This window comes from Myzus persicae, unplaced genomic scaffold, assembly GCF_001856785.1.
Source record: "Myzus persicae strain clone G006 unplaced genomic scaffold, MPER_G0061.0, whole genome shotgun sequence".
Taxonomy (NCBI): Eukaryota; Metazoa; Arthropoda; class Insecta; order Hemiptera; family Aphididae; genus Myzus; species Myzus persicae.
This window is the reverse complement of record NW_019104344.1, coordinates 482687-506240: the sequence shown is the minus strand read 5'-3', so window position 1 is coordinate 506240 and position 23554 is coordinate 482687. Positions and strand designations below refer to the sequence as shown.

The 23554-nt window shown below is 28.6% G+C and overlaps 1 protein-coding gene across 2 annotated transcripts; it reads left to right on the top strand.

Annotated features, from left to right (window-relative positions):
- On the top strand, nucleotides 1–23039 carry LOC111041349 (acyl-CoA synthetase family member 2, mitochondrial-like). Of its 2 annotated transcripts, none has more exons than XM_022325592.1 (13): nucleotides 1–122; nucleotides 11910–12075; nucleotides 12177–12305; nucleotides 12396–12619; nucleotides 12682–12799; nucleotides 12934–13029; nucleotides 13834–13982; nucleotides 14381–14558; nucleotides 19141–19248; nucleotides 22189–22334; nucleotides 22413–22554; nucleotides 22617–22727; nucleotides 22800–23039. In XM_022325592.1, the coding sequence occupies exons 2-13, from the start codon at nucleotides 11965–11967 to the stop codon at nucleotides 22932–22934; spliced, it is 1647 nt and encodes a 548-aa protein (XP_022181284.1). In that variant the 5' UTR covers nucleotides 1–122; nucleotides 11910–11964; the 3' UTR covers nucleotides 22935–23039. The 2 variants fall into 2 exon arrangements, with proteins under 2 accessions (XP_022181284.1, XP_022181283.1); XM_022325591.1 differs by lacking the exon at nucleotides 1–122 and adding an exon at nucleotides 8966–9006.
- Nucleotides 23040–23554: the final 515 nt, after the last annotated feature.

The window sequence follows — 23554 nt, the reverse complement described above, 5'->3', positions numbered from 1 at the left end:
TTACTACGGAGAACCGGGCAGTAAAAACAGTATACTGTCAGTCGGAGAGTGCTGGTCGAGTATCAAAGGAGACTGTCAGGAAAGAGGAGGAAGAGCCAGCTAGTCCAGTAAATCATAATGTAGTTAGTATCAAGTTAAGTTAATTATTAGCTTAGAAATAAATATAGTACCTATATTGTGTTGTCGAATAATTATAATATATTATATAAGCGGTAACCCATTTACCCATATGCTGAGGCTGAACTACTGTACCGAGGGCCTATATGGGATAAAGTTTAGTGTATTATAAAATGAAACAAAAGAAAGGACTAATAACAGTTGTATACCTATAAAATATAATGGATGATTCACCAAGAACGATCATACAATTGTTTTCTTAATGAAATTATTCAAATTGTGATTACTGGAATTTGTTTTGGCACCTATAGGTGCCATTGTGTATTAAACTATTAAGTATCATTAGTTACAGTTAAATTTAATCAATGTTTGTAGGCAATTAAACAAGATATTTTTAAATAAATATTTGGAATTTTTATGCCATTTAAAGTATGTTCCCTGTCTTCATTTTTGCAAATTAAAACCACGCTATTTTACTGTATATTTTTAAACAATTAATTTTTTTAAATGTAATTTATGTTTATGGATTGAAATTCAAACGAGTGGTTTCTAAATAATTGAACTTAATGTAGGGAACGACTGCATGTGATAAGCCCACTATGATAGATTTTAACTTTTAAAATATGGGAACTAAGATGATTTTAAAATAGTATTAAAATCATTAATATTATGAATACCATTTAATACGCTTAAAAATTGTCTGAGTATAGTATTACTTATGAGTACTGAACTGAATATAACATACAATTTATATTTTATGTAAAACCATTACTGAGAATTATTATCCTTAGTACATAAAGTTTTATAGCTCAGAAACTACTCGTTAAAATTTTAATTCAGATAAATAAACTATAAATAAATATACATTTTCAAAAAAAAAGTGCTTAACTATCATCAGTAACCATTTAAATAAATTATCATGGTTGAGTATTTTACCAACTCACAAGTAGACCATCTATAATTTTGCACGTTTCAGCACTTGACTTAGCGGATACTCTAGTAGGAATATGTATAAGGATTGAAGGTTAATATTTCCGGAAAAAAACCAGGATTTTATCAAATGCCTATATAAGGCCATTGTTATAGTGTTTAAAATTAATATAAATATTTTTAAAATTTGATTATGCATTGAACATTTGAAAATAAGAATTTAAGTCATAAAATTGATTTTAAAGGTAGGTACAAAAGTAAATATATTTTGATTAACAACAAAATAAAAATTGTTAAAATATTTTAACTTCAAAAATGTCTGTTCGTATGTGGTTGCGCACTTTTTACCTACAAAAAACACAACAAATATTTTAGTTAGTTAAATTAAGAAACTCATAATTGCCCTATAATGTTTATTATTATTAAATTACACTATACGAATACCTACGTAGTATAATGTATATATGTATATTTCTGTATTTAATGTAGAATTATTTACAGAATAATTAATTTTTGTATTACAATGCGGAATAATCGTACAAATTGTATGCGCTATCTAGATAGGTAGACCTACCTATTATATTCAAAACTCTTTCATTGAAAACATTATGCAAATTATATGAACAAATTCGCATTACTACATATTCATGAGGTATAAAATTTAAAATGTACCTAAAAAAATAAAGAAATAAGATATCCACACATTAAATATTATATTCATAATAATAATACGTAATATAATGTATATTTATAATATGTATGTACATACAAACATATAAGTGTAGTCGAGTTTATAGTATTTTTTAGCTCTAAATCGTGATCACCGTGTTAGTAAATAGTTGTTTAATGATATTCCATTATTTTTATATTTTTCGAAGTGTTTGCTATACATTTTCAGATACATTATTAGAGATTGGACATTTTTTTAAAAATAAGGCATGTCTTTATTAGGTACAGTGTCAGGAATGGACATGGACGGTACATTACAAATAATAGTCCAAAAAGCATTAAGTGTGAAAACATGGTCACTCGCACGTATCGGTTATTGTTAATAAAATATTATTTACAGACCATTCTCTGTACAGTACTTGCATAGCCGATTTTTTAAGCTATTAAAGTAATTTAAGCCATTCGTAATTTTGACCAATATATATTTTGTTGCGCTTATTGTGCTTATTATGTTGTCCTTTATGGAATATAAAAAGGTAAAAAACGCACAATGTGTTACGCTTAGAAAATGTAGGTGTCAATGTATGTTTACTATGAAATTGTATTTTAATTTTCAATAATACAACATATGACTTTTGTCTTTTGAGGTACTTTGTGTTACATTTTTAAGTTTTTAACTCAAGAACAAACAAATTGAGAATACATTAATCGCAAATACTAAAAGAAAATCGATATTTTGAAAATTGGTTTTGTGTACTAATTCACGTTTATACCTAATTTTGAAAAGCAGTTGGCATTTTTACTTTTGATCTCTAAAAGTATCAACCAGATCAAATTTCCTACCAACAACCTTCCTCGAAGTTGAAAATCAAAGAATTTTTGGTGCTCCTAAAGTGGTGTCAGGCTAAAAAATAGAATCTCAAAAGTAAAAAGTAAAAAAACATATAGGTACCTAGTTTAATTTTTATTTTGGTAGTTATTTTTTTACTTTTTAATTTTTTGGCTTTAGTCTAAATTCATTTTCAGTTAGTAACTTCGTAGCCTCGTAAGTCATATTATCATATAGTTTATTTAATTTATTATTGAAACATTTTGTTTCTTTATCAGTTCTTTTAATTGTGAATTGTGATACTATTACATTTTTCGAAAAATTTATAATTTAATATATTTTTTTTTAAAACAGTTTTTTCTGGTATTTTAATCTCTACCCATACGAGGCACGAGTCCATAATAGTTCGCCGGCGTTGAACCGGCACAGCCGTCCCTGGCGTTGTTTTTGAATTAACTTGGCAAACTTGACTATTATAATATTATAATATACTGTGGTCAGCGAGGTCAGCAGCGTTTATACAAATAGCATATACCCACCTATTTACATTCCTATATTTTATTATGTATAATAATTTTGCCAGAGTTTGGTCAAGTTGCGGGGGTCGTTGACTCTGTTGTTTTTGCGAGTTAACTGCAAATTTTTGCGATGCTGCTCCGATGTGGGGATGTTGCCGGTACTGATTGCACTCTTTGGGCCCAACTGTAAGTGAACAGGTTTTCAAAAACAAGACTAGTCTGTTCCCTCACACTGATTGGATGTACGCAGAGGTACTCTTAAGGTTTATAAACTATAGTAGTGGTAACAGTGTATGAACACATTCACAAGACTACAAAATAATAATAATCTTATACCGCAGCTCTTTCGAGGGGAAAAAACGCTATAATTTATTGCTTCAAAATGCTAAAAATCGAAAAAAAAATTAAATCGCAACGATTGCGATATAGTTTTCTGGAAGCCCTCAAAGGAGATGCAATCAGGTGAGGTGATTTGTATACCTCAGAGTTTCAAATTTCTATCACTGTAATATTATACGCCTATGAGGTGAGAAATTGTACTTCTTGTTCCTGTGTCACCATCACGCTGTTCTATAAACATAATATAGACACATTAGACGAATTCGATTTCAATGTCATTAACCAATATAGTTGAATTGTAACGTTATTACAACACTCTTTTATTATTATTTCCGCAGATAGGAAACCATGTCACGTCCAAATAGGTATAATGTTTTAATATAGTAATACTTCTAAGATTATGTATATACCTATCTATAATTATGCTTAGGGCTCTGAATTTGATGCATTAAAAAACTGTAGAATATGCATAATCCACTAGGAATTAAATATTAGTTATAATATATATATTTTTTTAAATAAAATTACAAAACATTATTAAATAAAGAAGGACCTTAAATAAATCTTTGCGAAGACTATCCTATACGATTATTGGTGTTATTATCTTTTATAGTAGACAAACATATATTATGTTGTGAGCTATTGTTTTGTGTTTAAAGATAATAGTCAAAAACAGGACGCTTGATAATTTCTTTCTGTTGGTATTTATCAACAAGTGTTACTGACAACGAATAAATATAATTTGTCTTTGGAAAAAATGTTGAATCATTATTGAAATCAACGTTCACAAAAATATACCTGGAAGATAAATTGCAAGGTTAAAATCCCCCGCTCTTACACATAAAAAAAAATTATAATATATTTTGTATTATTAAAATACCTAGTACTAATACTATTAGTCATTATAAATAGCAACGGTATGCAAAATATATTTTTGTACTTACCTATTCAATTTTTTATAAATTAAATTTTTTTTCTTGATTCATTATTTTGCTCGGAATTAATGTCTTATCAATATAAACAATCATAAGCTTGTAAGTGTATGAATGTTAATTAATAAACAAAACAATAAAAAAATGTTTAAATTTATTACTTTAACCAACAGCACAATATTTTGAAAATCTGTCTATTATTATCGTACATAGGTACATATTATTATGTGCCTACTGATTCCAAAACAAATTGTTCAGACTTTTTACCTCAGTCTTCTGAGTGGACCCATTTGTGTTTAGTTTCAATTATCTTATGGGAATTTAGTGTAAAATGGATTTAATGTCGTTTAGAATATCACTAGATAAAAATGTTGATACGTCAAATGTCAATGACCCAATGGATTAGGTAAGTTAAGGTAAATAGGTATATAGGTATATAGGTTTTTATAATTGACACATTTACGGTTTATATTTTGTTAACTAAATAATTATATTATTTCAACATAAATATTGATTATTATATAAAATTCTAAAATACATATATAGTAGTAATAAATTACCGTATAATATTAAATGATTTGAATTAATATTTGGGTGCTTGTTAAAAAGTCCAAACTAGTTATTATTTGGGTTAATCCAGGCGGTACCCATGCAACGAAAAACATAATATTAGTTTAATGATAAACACTAGGTGAGTTCAACCTACTAACTATACTAACCTGGCTATTATAGTAAAATATGTTAACAATGAGCACATGAGTAATTTCAAATCACAAATAATAATATTACGAGGACGCTGTATGACCTATGAACTATACATTTTTCTATCGCTTTGGTATTAATGGTAGGTACAATATAATATTGTGACTATTGTTCCATACCGAAACACAACACTTCAGTTGAGTGTATACCAAAAATAGTCAAAATCTGTCATAAGCTGTTGATAGGTTATTTCACATTTCCACTTACTGATTGAAAAGTAGCTTTTGGTTATAAATAAATTAAAGACGATTTTATTCGCAGATCGATTATTATTCTCCCATTAATCGGTTATTAACCGATGTTTTGTTTGAGTCTTGGTGAATATTTAGACTGGATCTATTATTTTCAAAATATTTATTATAATAGATATATGTAATAAATAGGTAAGAACTTTTGTATGGGATTTGAGTTCAGAGTTTGCATGTTTTCGTTACATCAAAAATATTAAAATTTTTATCCTTCTGCTAAGTAGTTGTTATTCGTGTAAACTGCATATAGTAGTTTAGGTATACAAAATACTAAAATTAGAATGACATAAAGGCGGATCTGCCACATTCATATTTCAGATTTAATATCAGATAATACGCGTATAATACGCATACATATTTAATTATATATTGTGTAATGTGTCAAAATATATTAAATAGTATGATAAGCTGTTATAAGACATATTATTGATGATTTATTAATGGTTATTAAATTACTTTTAAATACCTATTCATTACTTATAAGTGAAGGAAATTTTTTTTTTTATATTACCTAATCATAATGAGCTATTGATAATTTAAAGTTGATGATATTAATATGTATTGCTTAAAATATATCAATTTGGAAAAACAATAAATAATACTGTGCAAATGTCTGGAAATATTAAGAGGACGCTACTCGGACGTTTGTTGTCTCCGTCAGACAAGTGCGCAACATACCAAATTTTAAGCTCAGCAGATCACGTTTACTTCCGTAAGTTTAAAAATTTAAGTGAAATGATCTCTTATTCAATTTAAAGGTAAGATTATTACCTAGGAAATTTCATAGGCTTTTTTTATTACATTTTAATTTTAAAACAAGCTATGACTTATGAGTGTTCTAAGATTTACAAAAAATTTTCAATTTTAAAATACTCATAACTCGCTTTAAAATTAAAATATAATAAAAAGCTCAAGAGATTCCCCATGCAATAATCTTGCCTTTAAATTGTATAAGAGGTCAATTCACTCTGATTTTTTAACTTAAGGAGCTAAACGTGATAATATGCTGCGTACCTATAAAATTCTGACATGTTACTCACTTGTTAGACGGAGACAACAGATGTCCGGTGTAGCGTCCTCTTAAGTCTAACTATGTATTGGCATAAGATATGTATTTGTTATTTTACTCGTTTTACTCGTTTTAAACAGATTTAAAAAAAATTTTACTTTATAAATATTTTTACATTTTTCAAGTATACATTTCAGAATGTCACTGTAGTCAACAGCGCCAACGCGATGAAAAATATTTTATTTTCTGCTATTAAAACACCTGAATCCATACTTACACGTATATGTTATGTTTGTGGGACAAAAACACATTAGCACTTTAGTACTTTACATACATATAATAATTTATTGTTGTTTGGTACCAAAACCACCTACCTCATATTATTTTAATTAAGGTACCTGTATATTATTTACGATGGTGACCAAACAATTTTTTAAAACACATTTTATAGGTATATACAATTTTCGTATGTATTATTACAATGCAAACATAAGTAAATTTGACTACCATTTACCTATTGTACTTATTGTTTATTTACATGACATGGACAATGGGCATGGAAAGAGATGGTACTATACATACGCTGGCGTAGATATATGTGAAAACTAACCAATAATATGTTATTTGTGCTGTGGTTGTCGTTTTCGCATCACAATTGTTAATTTTGACCTTTTTGTAAGACAGTTGTCCATCGTTCGATTTTTTGGTTATACATCGTTAGCGCATCAGCCGTTTGAAAGGTCGTACTTCATTTGAGCATCAATATTATTTAACGATAGAACTGAAAATAGGTGCATACGGCATACCCAAAAGCTCAAGTTGTTTTCTAACTTTAATCTTGAAATGTACGCATTTCTAAGTAAAACTTTTTAAATATTGTAAAGGTATTTCTGGATTAAAAGATTTGTGCCGTATAGTAATATTGTGTACGTCAAAAACTTGACTACATTCAAAAACATTATTTTAAGTACACCATCGGTAAAATAAACCGGTTTCATTTTGTAAAAATAATGGTACATTACAATATATACCAAGTATTGACTTATAATATTATTTTTGGTGTTTAATGAATTGATTTGTGTACAATTAATCTTTTATTAATTTCTACTCAAACTATATGTATAATTTGCATTTTAACTATGACTATAATGTGAATAATTGAAATGATTACAATTTATTTTTTATCCATTTTTATTCAAACTATAAGACGTATATTTGTATTTGTATTTGTATTTTTTTTTTTGAGTAAAAATATAAATTTTTATTTTTTTTAAACTTAAAATTCTTAAATTATTCATTATCCATAAACATTATATATTATATAATATTTTTTTATACGCTTCTATATTATTCAGAATATTGATGAGAATCTGGTGTACGATAATTTGGTGCGGGTAAACAGGCAATGCGCAAATGATAATCCGATGGTGATGCGCAAACGATGTACGATATTTTTGCACAAGTAAACAGACGACGAGCAAATGATAAACGGTCTTTTTGTGGTTTGGTGAGTTACGTATGCGCTCTGAGTGTACGTATCGGCCGGTGTTGTTGGCTCCCGGATGGGTGACCATTTTTAACAATAAATCTTTGCCATACATGCACAAATACATGTTAAAACTAACCGTTTCCTCCTACAAACAGATAATGACCCAAGTTGCCGTGCTTAAGATTAATAATAAAAGAAATATATAGCTAAGCTTTTTATTTTGTTTCTGAACAAAACATACAATATTACAATAATATGCAGTGTTAAAATATAAAAATATAATTAATAATATCTGTACTCACCTACCTAATCAATTAAATTGTATACGTAGGTACTTAGTTACAAAAATCGATTTGAACTAAATTTATAAGTAATTTCTAAAATTCCCTGCCAACTAAGTGTTTGGTTTCATAATGATCAGATATTTCGAGTCCGACAAATTATAACTAAATATGTTTAGTTATTAATATGTGTACTGTATAAAATATTTTGTCTATAATTATAAATATATCGTGTTTGTATTTCACATTATTCATTATTTTTTAATAAAACCGTATTGTACTGTTGTGTACTTTAAAATTCAACTTGGGAATTCTAGATTCTTAGAGTGGTAATATTATGTTGAAGGTTTAGCGAAAATATAAACTAAAAAAAGTCATAGATTGACACTTGTGTCAAGTTAATTCTAAAAGTCAACCTTTATAATGTTGTGTATATTGACTATTCATAGAATTATTATAAAAATGTTGAATATAATAGGGGACTGTAGAAAATATCATTACGAAACGAATTCTGTGTCTCGTAAGGAGAAATACAATTTTTAAATTATAATTTCAAATAGGTTCTATGCAAATACAAAAAATAATGATTTAAATTTCAATGGAGCGGTATTGTTTTGGTTATTCATTTTTTTTATCGGTCTTCATTTAACTGTAATGTCTTCGATCAGTAATTCATTCGTATGCAAGTTTATTCGATGAACCGAATCGGAATATTTGATCGACATTTTGCAAGTTAGGTACAAAATTATCAGATTTATTAGTTTATACTGTGAGCATTAAATTTAATTGTCAAAGTACTTTGACAACGGGTGTATCTAAATAATAATTTGAACACCTTTAAAATGATTGAAGATTATTTCATACAAAACGGCCAAGGAAATAAGTAAGCATAAATTGCAATTTTATTTATAAGGAGTTATAGTTCTGCCATTAAATGATTAATATCATAACCTCGAAAAAAGTGTGTAAACACGTATCAACAATAACATTGGTACAGAAATATTATTAGATGTATATAATTTATAATGATTTTATAATTATTGGGTACAATAATTATTCTATTCAGCTATAAAATCTAACTATTGGTTATAATATAACGATACATTTTTTTTAAAGTGAATTTTTTACATTTAAGTAGTACATATACCTGATGTAATGGCGCAGGTACAGCTTAAAATGTAAATCAGTTATACAATCCAAATTATTACGAATTTATGGGCTTCAGAATTTAAATATCATATCTGTGAGCGTATAATGTATCTTATATAAAATACACTTTATAAAACGGTTTACTTAATATAATATTATTGAGGGTTAGCAATGATTAACTGTACGTTGTATAACCCACAAGTATAAAATTAACAGCAAATTTCGTATTAAATTTTCGAGATGTGTTTGAACGTGTTTGAATGTTAATAGACATATTATTATTATTTCCCAAGAAAAACCTTCAATTGATCAATATGTAAACTCATGTAATTAAAATACTTAGGTATAAATGACATTCTATAATATTATTATAGTATAAGTATTGGCATATTATATGTATATTGAGCGAGTTTCCTGAATAGTAAAAACATCATTATCTCAACTTTGTGTACACGTGTATTACGTTACAAACGATGAATGAATATAAATCGACATTTGACAGCCAATGTAACAATCAAGTATCACAAACTGCAGTGTTTTGACAAAGAAATATATAATATGTAAACTTGAAGTTTTAATGTAATAACAGCTGCTATAGGTATAGGTATCCGTTTTATTATTTTTCACATATCTAATAATATAGGCAATATAAATTTATATTTTAAAAGGACGAAGATTTGATTGTATATCATATAATATTATACATCATATTTTTACTAATTACGAACATCTGTATTTTGTATGTATATATGACGTGTATAGTGTGAGTCTTACTGTGATAACTCGAATTTTTATCTTGCCCCTTGAGGGGTTTTTAAGTTGTGTTTGAGGTATATAAATCAAAAAATACATAAGTCGAAAATATTTTTATTCTTCTCGAGACTAGATTGTATTTTAATCAACGGTAATCAACGGTAATCGTTGTCTGCATTGGTTTAGTTTATTTAAAAGTCACAGTTATATTTAGTAAAATAGTGTCAAATTATTAAACGTGTATCATCTATCATAGTTAATTATTGATAATCTTTAAAAATAAATCTCACTATTTGTCTTGACATTCAAGTTAAAATCCACAGGCATATTGTAAATAACCTACTTATGAGTAACAATAATAGTAGGTACCCGCTACAGTACACGAACCGCGTATATGGTTATATTTATTAAAATGTCTATGATAAGACTGAGGTATGTACATTATTGGAATGTTAAATTTAAAATTATTTTATGAAGATTGAAAGAGAATATTATTTACATTAGGTAATAAAATAAGATTTTAAGTATTATTGCGTCTATTGCAAAACTATAAGAATACCTGAATGAATGTATAAATTAATTGAAAAAAATATTTAACTATCCTATAAGGCTATAACCTTTACCTATTCAGAAATAAAAAATCAGATGTATGAGTGTTTTAGTAATTAAATTTGGTCATGTACCTAAACTAACACGCGCTTTGATTAAGATTTCCGTATAGGACCATTATGTCTAAACGTTTTACATATTATTATAGTGATGTAGTGTATAGCGCTGTAACCACATATTTTATAGGTAGATATCCACTTGACGTATATCTACCTAAGTCAAGCATAATTTATGTTTACCCACAAAACGACTTCCTCATAACCATTCGGCCAAAAACAAGACAAATATGGTTCTATGTAAATCTACATTGCAGTATGATTTATGCTTCGTAATGGTTATATGTCTAGTATCATTGTTGTTTTTTGGATACCACGAAATTCATTTAGTTTGATAAAACGCTGAAAGAAATTACTTGTGAGTTGTGATGTTAGTATAGGAAGGTGCCTTCTTTAAATGGCATTTTTAATAACCGTTAACAAATGTTATTATTATTATTATTATTATTATTATTGTAACAATATACCTGTGTGTTATTTTAAATCCTTGAAAAGACAAACTATGCCATTGATCATATTTATTTTTTAGATTAATTTAGTTCAACATTTTGCGAAGGTTATACGCATTACTGAGATTATGATATTTCGTGTTATCTATAAGATGATCGGATGATCCATTAAAGTATAATATGTGTAATACCCTGATATAATATTTATCGTAGTATGCTGTATAGTTGTACGAACATTTTATAATGTTTCGTACTATTTATTATTTAATTCATTACATGCTTCATTTTGTTATTTTTTATCTTTAAATAACATTTTGTACAGTCCTTGTTTTGAAGGACGATTTTTAAAGTCGAACTTATATACTATTCGGTGTAGTATAAAGTGCAACTATATTATAATATTCAGTAACAAATATTTAAAACGATAAAAATCAAATTGACTCATAATATACGAACGTACTATTATTATTGTTGTATAAGTATAAAGATAATAATATTACCTTTTCATAATTTGATATTTTAAATTGTCAAATTTATTAGTCCAAAAAATATTTGTTTGCATTATTATTTTTGGCCGTCGTTTATTCAATAATATACTTTTTTGGACTATGAATTTATGACATTCATATTACTGCACTTGTCTTACACCATAATAATATGTACCCTTATAATTAATATAATACATTTAATTGTATAATTTGTATAGTATTGTTAAACATTTAATAATTTTAGAATATTTAAAATTTTAAAAATTGAATGATTATCCACAGGTCGACTGCTAAACCTAGTTACTACAAAGGGCCTAAACATGAACCGTTGAAATACATGACCGTTGGACATTTGATCGACGAAGCAGCAGAAAAATACCCGAATAGAGATGCTATAGTATCTGTACACCAGAACCGAAAAATTACATTCTCGGATCTTAAGCATGAGGTTGTAAAAATAAAAGGACCGTAATTTTTTTAGGCAACAAGTGATCAATATAATAAATTATTATATAATTTGATAAAATTTGTGTTTATAAAACAAACAAGGTAGACGAGTTAGCTGCCGGTCTTTTGGAAATCGGCATGAAACCAGGTGATCGGTTATGTTTAATGGGTTCGAATTCAATAGAATGGGAAATCACACTGTTAGCGTCGATTAAAGCCGGCATAATTGCGGTAAGTTTGATTTCCTGCAACATCTGAATTAAGGATGACAATTTTCTTTAGTGTGATGAGATTAGTATGTGTTGCATTATTGATTCTCAGGTAAATATAAATCCATTGTATATGAAAAACGAACTCCATCATTGTCTCAACAAAGTCGATGCGAAAATGCTGATCGCCCTCGAGTTTCATCCGAAACAAAACTATTACGAACTGCTGAAAAACATTGTTCCGGAAATCGCCCAGCAACCTTATGGTAAACCGGTTACAACCAGACACTTGCCAAATTTGGAGTTTATTGTGATGAACACAGAAAAAAACTTACCGTAAGTAGTATTGTCAACGAAGCGAAGTTTGTTAAATTTAATCACTGCCTATCGCATTCTAGAGGAGTCATCAAATACTGGGACGTGTGCCAATCAGGCACGATAAAATCAACGTCATACTTGAAAAAAATTAACCACGAACTGAATCCTCATGCGATATGCAACATACAATTTACTTCGGTAAAAAATTATTTTTGAGGAGTTTTAGTTTTCATAAAATATAATACAATTATTTTTATAACAACAACGAAAGATGTTGTAGCAGTCTAAGGTGTTTTCGATTGTAATAATTAATATAATATTAAATATTACAGGGGACTACTGGAGCGCCGAAGGGAGCGTGTCTGACTCATAATAATATCGTGAACAACTCGTATTTCTATACTAAGAGGATGATGCTAATGGAAAAGGTACTTAATAATTATTAATATTATACAACTCTGATTTCAGAGTATTTGTGATAACTGTAACATTTCACATAGGGGATTTTTTATGTATTACGATAATCTCATCTCGTACCCAAATCGAGATTCTAGAGAATGGTTTTTGAGCTATCAAAACTGTGTGAACGAAGAATAAGGTTTCTATTAATATAATCACTAAACATAACAAATAAAATGTATGTAATATTTAGTCTGATGCTTTTTCTACTCTAATAATCTTTCTATACGAATGATTAACTGTTTGTAAGTTAATATTAGTTACTATAAAATGTTCAAGTCATCAAAGCCCCTCTTCCCATATTTTCCAAGTCTATAAAGTATATATATTATCATGGACTTTCATCCTTAGGATACAAATTTCAATTACTCAGAAATTACTCGTTCGAATTTCCATTTATACATATACCTATCAACATTCCTATTAACATTTAAAAAAAAAATCATGTGCTTAACCATTTACAGTAAGAAAGGAGCTATTCCTGTTTGAAAAAAGATCACAGGACACTCCTTATATATGGCATATAAAGTCTATAACTGTTTGAAAGTATAGTTTTTAAGTACGTATCTCTAAGTACTTAAAAAATCAGAAATTGAAAATAAAATGAAAAAAAAGCATGGTTGGTGAATCGCCCTGTGTAAGAGAGTGATGAATATTCATTGTTATAACGTAATAACCGGAAAATTGTTATACGCTTAGTACATACCTACACCATCTGCTTATGTATAGTATGGGTAATAACTAATAACTAATAATATGTTAATTTGAAATAGGAACACCGAATATTGTTGCAAGTTCCGTTCTTTCATACTTTTGGAACTGTGGTCGGCATTATGGCGAGCTTAAATAGTGGCAGCGCACTGATACTACCAGCTTTTGGTTATAAGCCTATCGAGTCTGCCAAGGCCATACTTTCCGAAAAGTAAGTATTATTAAACGAACATTTTGTTATTACGATTTCCTGTTAAAATTAGAATTTATTTTTAATGAAAAAACACTGGATAGGTTTAGACATTGATTACAACGTATCTACATAATTCTAATTCATTACTATTCATGAAAACAATTAACTTAATAATAATTGTATGTTAATTATTGGTTTAAGTAAAAGAAATATCTTACCCAATACATGATACATAGGAAATATAACAACGACCATACATTCGTCTTATTCGATTTTTTTTCAGTTTTTCTATAACCATTTTTGATAAATGATTTTATACAAGTGCTAATTATTTTTGTTGTAAACTGCCTGCTGTAACAACACATAATGTCCGGAAACAAAATATATATTTTATAGTGTATCATATGTTAATTTAGGTGTACAATATTGTACGGAACACCAACAATGTACATTGATTTGATAAACGCTTCCAAAGAACTATTGGATCAAGGTCATACATTTACTACTCCTGAAATTGGGTTATGCGCAGGAGCGCTGTGTTCACCCAATTTATTCAAACAAATTAAAACCACATTCAATCTCAAAAGACTTGCGGTAATATATTTTATTAGCTATGTGGAAAAAAAAAATATAACGATCTGTGCTTGTGCTTAAGCGTACTGCGCAGTGTTAGTAGGTATCTGTACCATTCCAATGCGTTTGGTCTGATGTACCTTTTGCAACGTTTTCGTCACGAATATCTGATTAAATAATAATCGTAGTGTGAAAATCGATAGGTCCCACAGCACTCATTAAGGAGGCTAAAACCATAATAATATTATAGGTCACGCGAAAAATTAAATTTGCAGTTATTATTCAATCGTATATACATACCACTACACACAACGAAAACGAAGAGGTGAAATATAATAATAACCTATCTGAAGAAGGGGAACAAATTGTATAACGTATTCTCTATAATAAGCGTATTTTAGCGCCTCAAGTGCAGCGTTGTAAAATAATAGGTACATAGTTTAAAGATAGAATTTGGAAATACTGAATTTTCGCAACACCGTATGGTCTGTCTAGACTTAAATGATCCGTCTCACAGCACTGCAACAGCATATTCGTATATAATATTAGGTAGGTACCTTTATCATAATAATAATATCGCGTATGTTATATTTAATTAATTTCAACTGAAATAGATATGTGGTTGATCTATGCAGTGGTTAGTGGTTGCATAATTGCAACTAGATAGGTACTTTTCATGTAGTTGTTTACTAATTATTATACGAACACATAGTAAACACACGTGCATTATATTATGTATACGCGGTAACGCAATAGTGATAATAATATCATAATACGCTTTATATATTTTTCAATAGAATAAGCTGAAGTAAAAAACTATACCTAAATAATTGATAATGGTGTAAATAATTTTCCCTTTGTCTTTCCCACAAATGCATAACCCAAACTAAAAGTTTAAGGCTAATAACCTTTGACGATGAAGCCTTAACAGCTAATTAAAGAACAAAGATAAAGTCTTAATCTATCGTTTTGTCAACACAAAACGCGCATTATTCCGTTGGATAATTGTACAAGAGAGGTATTGGTATTGGGTATACATTATACTATTATAGAATTGTATATATTTTGTATTATGAATGTATATATGTATAATATATAAGTACAATCTATAATTACCTATTCTATAGCTGAAGTCAAAACCAAAAAAATAAAAAATTACATAGATAATGAGTGTATTTTATTATTTTTCATTGATTGACAATTTTAATGAAGCATCAGTAGGTATATTGGGTCAAATTGTTAGAAAAAAGCATCCATCTCTTTGTTATTATTGTTTGTTATAATATTAGAGGTGTACGTAGTTGCATGAAAATAATAATCAGCGGGTTAGTGTACCTATATACAAACTCTGCCCTGGATTAGCAGTTATAGATACTGAAAAGGTCGATTGTAAATTCCGATCCGATAATAATATTTTTGTGCCGATAAAGTTATTAATTATTACGTTTAGAATAATAGTAAACAAGTTAGGAAAACTCACTCTGGGAGCGTGCTATAAATTCCCAAACTCATTCGAATGCAACGCAATAAACTATAATATTCAGTTTATAATTTAAAAAAAATTTGATAACCTTTATTATATTTTGGTATCTACCTATTTTTCAATACTGTTTAGTAGGAGTCTATATTAAATACTCATATTTCATCTTTTTCGTTACTAGCTGGTATGAATTTACTTTGAACAGAACCACTTTAATATTATTTATTTATTTAACCACGGTATAGTATTACAAATATTTATATGTGTATGATAGCTATGAACTAGTAACCAACGTACGGACACAATGGGGATATATGGTATTAAATCATGTTTAGAAACCTAAAACAAACCGATTAAATGCTCAAGCACTTAAAAAAAGTTTTTTTTTATAAGCAGGATGCCACACGGTTATCACTGTCTTACAAACATTTAGAACATGGCAAACTTTAAGTTCGAAATAATATATTTTAATCTGTAATTTCTAAAATTAGAGTGAAATCACCTATTATAAAATGTAAATGCAAGAATATTCTACAGAGCATCTTGGAGGATTTTATTGATATTATTATTTTTGAGTAAGTTATGGTCATTTTAAATGTACAAAAGATACCCTGTATAATATCCTTGTAAGATTGAGACAATAAATGCCCCAAGTCGCGTTCTCTTAAGTATTTAAAGTTTTCTCGGCAAAGTCTCATTGGATATTTACAGTATTGTTTTTTTTTTGTTTTCAGTGCGTAGGCACTAAATACTGTGCTTATACTTTGTCTAGTAAAAACTAAAAAGTCGAAAGTAACGACGACGGTTACAAAGTATGAAAATAACAAAATATAAATGTGTGTAATATACATCATCATTACTATATATTTCTATTTAAAAATAGATAATTTTACGATTAAATATTTACAAATTTGAAATGATTTATATAAACACCAATTACCTACGCAGTTTCGCAAATTATTCAACGAAATGAAAATAAAAAAAAAATTTTTTTTATTTTGTGGAAAACATTTATAATTGTCCTCTCGTTGTGGTATTCTCTAGACGCCGTTTAGCGATTTTCAAAATTAAACACAGTGTGGACCTATTGAACCTCAATAATAGTATGACTTTCAACAATTTGAAAATCGGAGACTAATTAAACATCAACATTTTACCACCCGCAAATTAGAGACTGAGTTTACAAAACAAACGGCAGTCCATTTTACAACTTTCTATAATAATTATTACTGTCGGCCCCAGTTTAGAGTCGTTATAATTTATGCCGATCGTGTATCGTAATAACCTTTAAACAATATCGGCATTGATGATCGAACGTAAGCAACCAGTATTTAAATAGTAATTAAACCAGTAATTAAAAATATAATATATAATTCGTTTAAAAAAATATTTTATGATGTAGGTACACAAACTTCGAAAAATGTTCATCTATTTTAAACCGTATCAATAAACGTTAATAAATTAACTAGGTTACTTATAAAATATAATTAAATATAAGGGAGTTAAGTTTAATTAATTAAACGTAATGATTATACTTTTACTTTTTCACCGCTTTAAAATAAAATACGTCTGTCTATAATTCAGATTTTTATTTGTATTATTAGGCGTATGGCGTACTATAGTATAGTATTATAATAATATGGTGAAACGGGTGTTAGGCGACGGGTAACGATTTTCACATGACTACTCTTACGGGTTCGATTTTCGTCAAAATGTCGTCATTATAAGTACATTAAAAAAAAAATCTTTTCAAACCAGAGGGAAATTCGATGTTAAGAATGGTATGTACAGTTCACACGATTACAATAAACTAATATGTTTATCAGCATGAAATGGTCGGTCAATGACCTGTTGTTAGTCCTTATCCGGAATTTATATAACAAGCTCCAATATAGCCATTAGCAGGATTTTCAAATTCGATAAAAACTATATTAATTCCCCTATAGTTTCTATGAGATAAGAAGATCTTTATTTTGCAGTCGATTAATTAGCTCAACAGCATATTAATTAACCAATACGGTACTTTAAATCTTATTATTACTAAGATGCTACAATGTTATGCGTATAATTATTATTAATTAATTATTACGTGTTAATCATGATTTATCCCCAGGAATAGAACTTTGCCACACAGTCTAAAATTCTGAAAAGAAAAATGGTCATGGCTATTAATAGGTTAAGAAATATATATTGAAACATGTGTGTGAAATTTCGACTTTCATAAATTGTCTTTCGTAAACTGTAAAGAATTAAAAAAATAGATATATGGCTATCGATAGTAAAATGTTGACTATCAATTATCATTGCGGTATTTTGTAATATCGGCATATTTTTAATTTTTAGTACCTATGTACAATTTAACACAATAATACAATATATTGCAATTATTTATACTTGTTATTAAATCTATTTTTGTGTTGTTGAAATATATTTTGTACCATAAAAATGTCAAAGAAGAATAGATACTTATACGTTCACAATAAGGTGAAATATGGATGGTTGGGTTGGGAAATTCTTATAGAATAAATATGTTATGCATTTTTTGTTGACCCAGCTATTTTCCAGCACATCTGTTTATAAATTTATTACTTAATCAATTTCAATAAATTATGATCGAATATTATTTTCCAAATTAAAACTATGAGTAAAACATATCATACTAAAAAAATCACAGCGGTTTCAGTCTCAGTGTAATATACGCAGACCTGTCGTAAAAAATAATAATAATAATTAAAAAAACAGACTTGGCGCACCGTGAAAATATGTTATTACTTAAATTTCCTTGGAATTAAAATAATATAATCAGACACATTTTCAATTTTGCAATATTGCAGGTTGCTTCAGATACCTACGCGTTTACCTAAGGTGGTTAAAAATATACTTGGAGATTTGTTTTAGCTCGACAGCTTAATAATAACAGGTTTACCTACACGGTTAAACATACCATACAATAATAATTAATAATTAACATCATAACAGTATGGTGCTAGGTATAATATATTTACTGAGGAAGTTTAATTTTTTTTTTTTTATTACTTTAACAAGGGTAAAACGTTTTTATTTTGGATCGAATTTTAAAATATTTTATTTGAATGTCATTAATAGACGCCGTTTTGATTTCAGTCGATCTACGGTATGACAGAAGCGAGTCCTATAGTGTTCCTTTCGAATGCCGATGAGGCCGAGCACACATCGCTAACAACAGTTGGTCAAGTGCTCGATCATTCCGAAGTAAGTTGTACACAAAAAATAAATGTGGATATAATATTATGCTATTTATTTGGTATCGCTGATTTGTAGATATTTCTTGTTCACCTTGAAACGGCGTTCGTATAGAGAAAAATATATGATACTAAACTAACGAATAGTATTTATAAATTAATTTGTTTTAATGATTTCTGCAGTTTTTTTCTTCCCATATAATAAACGTAGTAAATGTACTTAAAATTCGTCGTTTCACAATTTTTTAAAATACCAATAATTGAGTTCGTTTTTATAAATATGCATATCGTACATATGCTGATAATAATGAATATAAGCTAACAACTTGAGATTGTAATAAACAGAGCTGAGCATTTAATTTCATAAAAATCCTTAAGATACGGTCCACGATAATATTAATATATTATGCTGCGCTTTTAATTTTGCTAATATAAAATTTAAATTAGAACCATTGGTATGTAGGTAGATAAGAAAATAATGTAATTAAAAATATAAAATGTATGTGTTGAGGTAGGTATCCATAAATAATATTAAATGGAATGAGTACTTATATTCAATATATAATTACTAGATCGAATTTTAGTTTGCAAATACCCACAAACAATTATTTGACTAGATATATTAAAGTAATTTTTTTATGTAGAGTGTAGACATTTAAAAGGCAGACAATTTCAGCAAACATATTCGCGATTACTATCCAATACGGTAGTGGTCTCTACTCACAATCAATCTGTTCTGATCTAATATAAAATTTTAAAAATGTATTCCGATCATGTTTCAAACTTTCAATACACTCTTCCGTTATCTTGAGTCGGTTGCGAGGTCGGGTTGACATTGGCAAGAGACGGGAGACAGGCGATTCTGTATTTATTTTTTTAAACGCTGTGCATTTCTGGTCTGGTTCTCCGAATTCGCACCTCGCTCAATATATAAGGTTATGGGACCCATAGTATGAATGAAATGAAGCTACGGTATTATTATTCGCTCATTATTTACATTTAACTAAAAATCATTAGAAACGACGCGTTTCATGACTGTTTCAACTAGGTTTTACTCGGATCTCAACAATGCAATGTGTGTGCGTGTGTGTGTGTGTTATAAACGATCCACAGCCAAGTGGTTCTGAACCTCAGTACATAGGTACCACCACTACTACATGCTATATACCCACGTATGTACACCTGGAAGCCAATAATTATTTAAAATTTTACAATTATTTTTGATGAGGGGCTCCGATGGGGATTCGATCCTCCCGAAAAACGAATATTTTTATATTTATATGGGATTGCAATCGGTTACAAGATATAAAATACCCAGTTATTATGATTGTACATAATCTTAGACGTGTATTTTATGTTTGGTCAAAATCACCCCCAATTGCTGTGATGAAGATATTATACGTGGTTTACAGTTAATGGAGCTTAAGGCGGGGTAGATCCGCTGGCATTATTTAGTTTTATGCCGCCCATGATCAACTACTATAGTATTTAATATTATATACAAACAGTTCTATAAGTCTATATATACAGTAATATTCTCGGGCGCTTGTGATCGCAACTATAATATTAACTGCAAAATTCACACGATTAACAAAATATAATATTATGCTAATACGGAATATAAATATAAAACAGCCATGAACATGCGCATTATCGTCTAATATTATAATATCGTGCAAGCGAAAAATAATATGTGATACGTAGATTAGATGTTGCATAGATATTTTGTTTGATGGTTTTGCCACGAATGAGATTTGTATCTCATCACTGCTTAACACAATTTATTTACGAATAAAATTGATTTCTGTGCAATGTCATTAAATATATTGTACAGCTCTGGACCAACGAATGAATATTATTAATAAACTATAATAATTATACGGTGTCAAGTTTCGTACATTTTTATATTTATATATACTCCTTAAATATTATGACGATAGACGAATCACACATATTGTTAGTAGTGCAAGGTTGACTACTCAAAGCGCCGTCCAATTGATTTTTCTGTTTTAACATTTTCGTGTATTAGAAAAACAATTAGTAACAGACGTATTGCCGTGAAACCTTAAAATAATATCAAAAGTGGTAGAATTGTGAAGGCCACAGCATTTTTCGAGGAATATAATATTGATTTTTGAAACTTTTCAATATATGATTCATTGTAATCTCTTTATATATAGGTAGTATAATATAATATATTATAATTTATAACCGAACGTATCTTGACTGATTGATCAACGTAGTGCCTAGACTTTAGCGAAGGAGTAAGGACTTGATATTTTGACAGTATCTTCGTACCATTATATATTGTAAAGGTGCACTTAGAAAATATTTTTTCAAAATAATTCGAAGTATGCCCAGGGATACAATATTTGAACTGAGATGCTTACTAAGCTGACTAATTTTGATATAAGGTCGTTTTTTACATATTTTGTTCAATTTTTCCAGGACGAGGTCGGGTTATTCCTACATAGTTATAATAAAATATCGCAATGTATATTATTCAATCCTAGACAAGTTAATGATAATTTTTAATTGGGTTAAATTAAGTTGATGGAAAAAAATTTAAAAAATTTAAAGTTAATAAACATCCTATTTTTTAAACTCAGTTAAGTTCTATTGAAACTTTCAATAAACATATTAAGTTAAGTTATGTTCTTATTTTTTTATAAATATATAAATAGCCAGTAATATTATGATTAACAAAAATAAAATGTAAATGTCTATCAATAATAATTTATTGTATTATATTTATTATTTAATTATTCACAAATTAATTTGGATACGATTAAAAGCAATTTGTTATTTATTAAGTTTATACCAATAAAAATCATTGAAATTAAAAATTAAGTTACTGAAAATTAAATTTTAAAAAGTTTAAATTAACTTAACATTAATTTTTTAACACGTTTATGTCCAGACTATAATGTATTATAATATTTATTTTCAGGTTAAAGTTGTGGACAAAAATGGGATCACTGTGCCGATGGGCAGACCCGGGGAAGTTTGGTTTAAGGGCTACAACGTCATGCCCTGTTACTGGAACGACGAGGAAATGACGAAGAAGGCAATCGGCAACGGTTGGCTTAAATCTGGGTACCTCCTAAGTCTATTAGTTAATTATTTCACCGTATTATACGATAAAAATACCAATATTTTGTTTTCCATGTTTAGTGATATTTTAATTTTGAACGAAGATGGTTACGGCGTGGTCACTGGCAGGATTAAAGACATTATCATCAGAGGTGGAGAAAATATACAACCGCAGGCCATCGAGTATTTCTTGGAGTCTCACCCAGAAATCATCCAAGCACAGGTTCGTATCGAAAAACCAAGTTTTATTTTTTAAATTATTTCGTTGTACCTACTCGTAAAAAGGTGTTTGGAATACCTGACGACCGACTCGGTGAAGTAGTATGCGCCGCCATAACGATTACAAAAGGATCCACTGTTGACGAAGAAACTGTAAAAAATTATTGCAACGGCAACGTGAGTGTTATTATATTAAAAAATACGTCGAACAAATTAAACGATTTTATATATTTTTTGGCACTATTACAGATCGCAAGATTTAAAGTTCCAAACCACGTTTTGATCATGGACGACTTTCCGAAAACTGTCTCTGGCAAAATTCAAAAGTTTAGACTTCGGGACATTATGCAGGATTATATAAGAAATATGAAAAATCGTCAATGATGCATATTGTATTATTTTCAGCTCGACCACGTTCATTCGAGTGAATATTATTTATTATTAGTCTTTTTAACAATTATTATTTATTGGAAACACATAGCTGAAAATTATACGCGTTTTGAGTTCATGGAGCATAGAAGCGGGTAAGGTCGTTAATTGATGCCGATGGTCATGTTGGAACGGCAAAAAGATAGTTGCGTAATATTATTGTGAACACACAAGTATAATTGTTTAGTTTTACATATATTATTTCATTATATAGGTTCTACCACAAATGATGTATATTTAAATACAGTTAAATATTATATTGTAATATAACAATATAATATTATAATCTACGTGTGAGATATAATATTGTGTATGTGCATTTTATAAATTACCGGAATAATGTACGGTGGTACTTAATTGGACACGACGAGTAGTTGAAGTCTGCACGACCGAAACATTACATTTTTTTTAATTCTTACGACTAAGGTTGGAAGATGAGTATATAACCTTGCGTGAGTTTTCTTCCGATGTTTTCACGGATTTCAAAATAACAACGCATTTTCGTCGAGACCTTCAACTAGTAAATAAAAAATAAATTAAAAAATACAAAACAGCGCGTGTTCAAAAACGTCGGC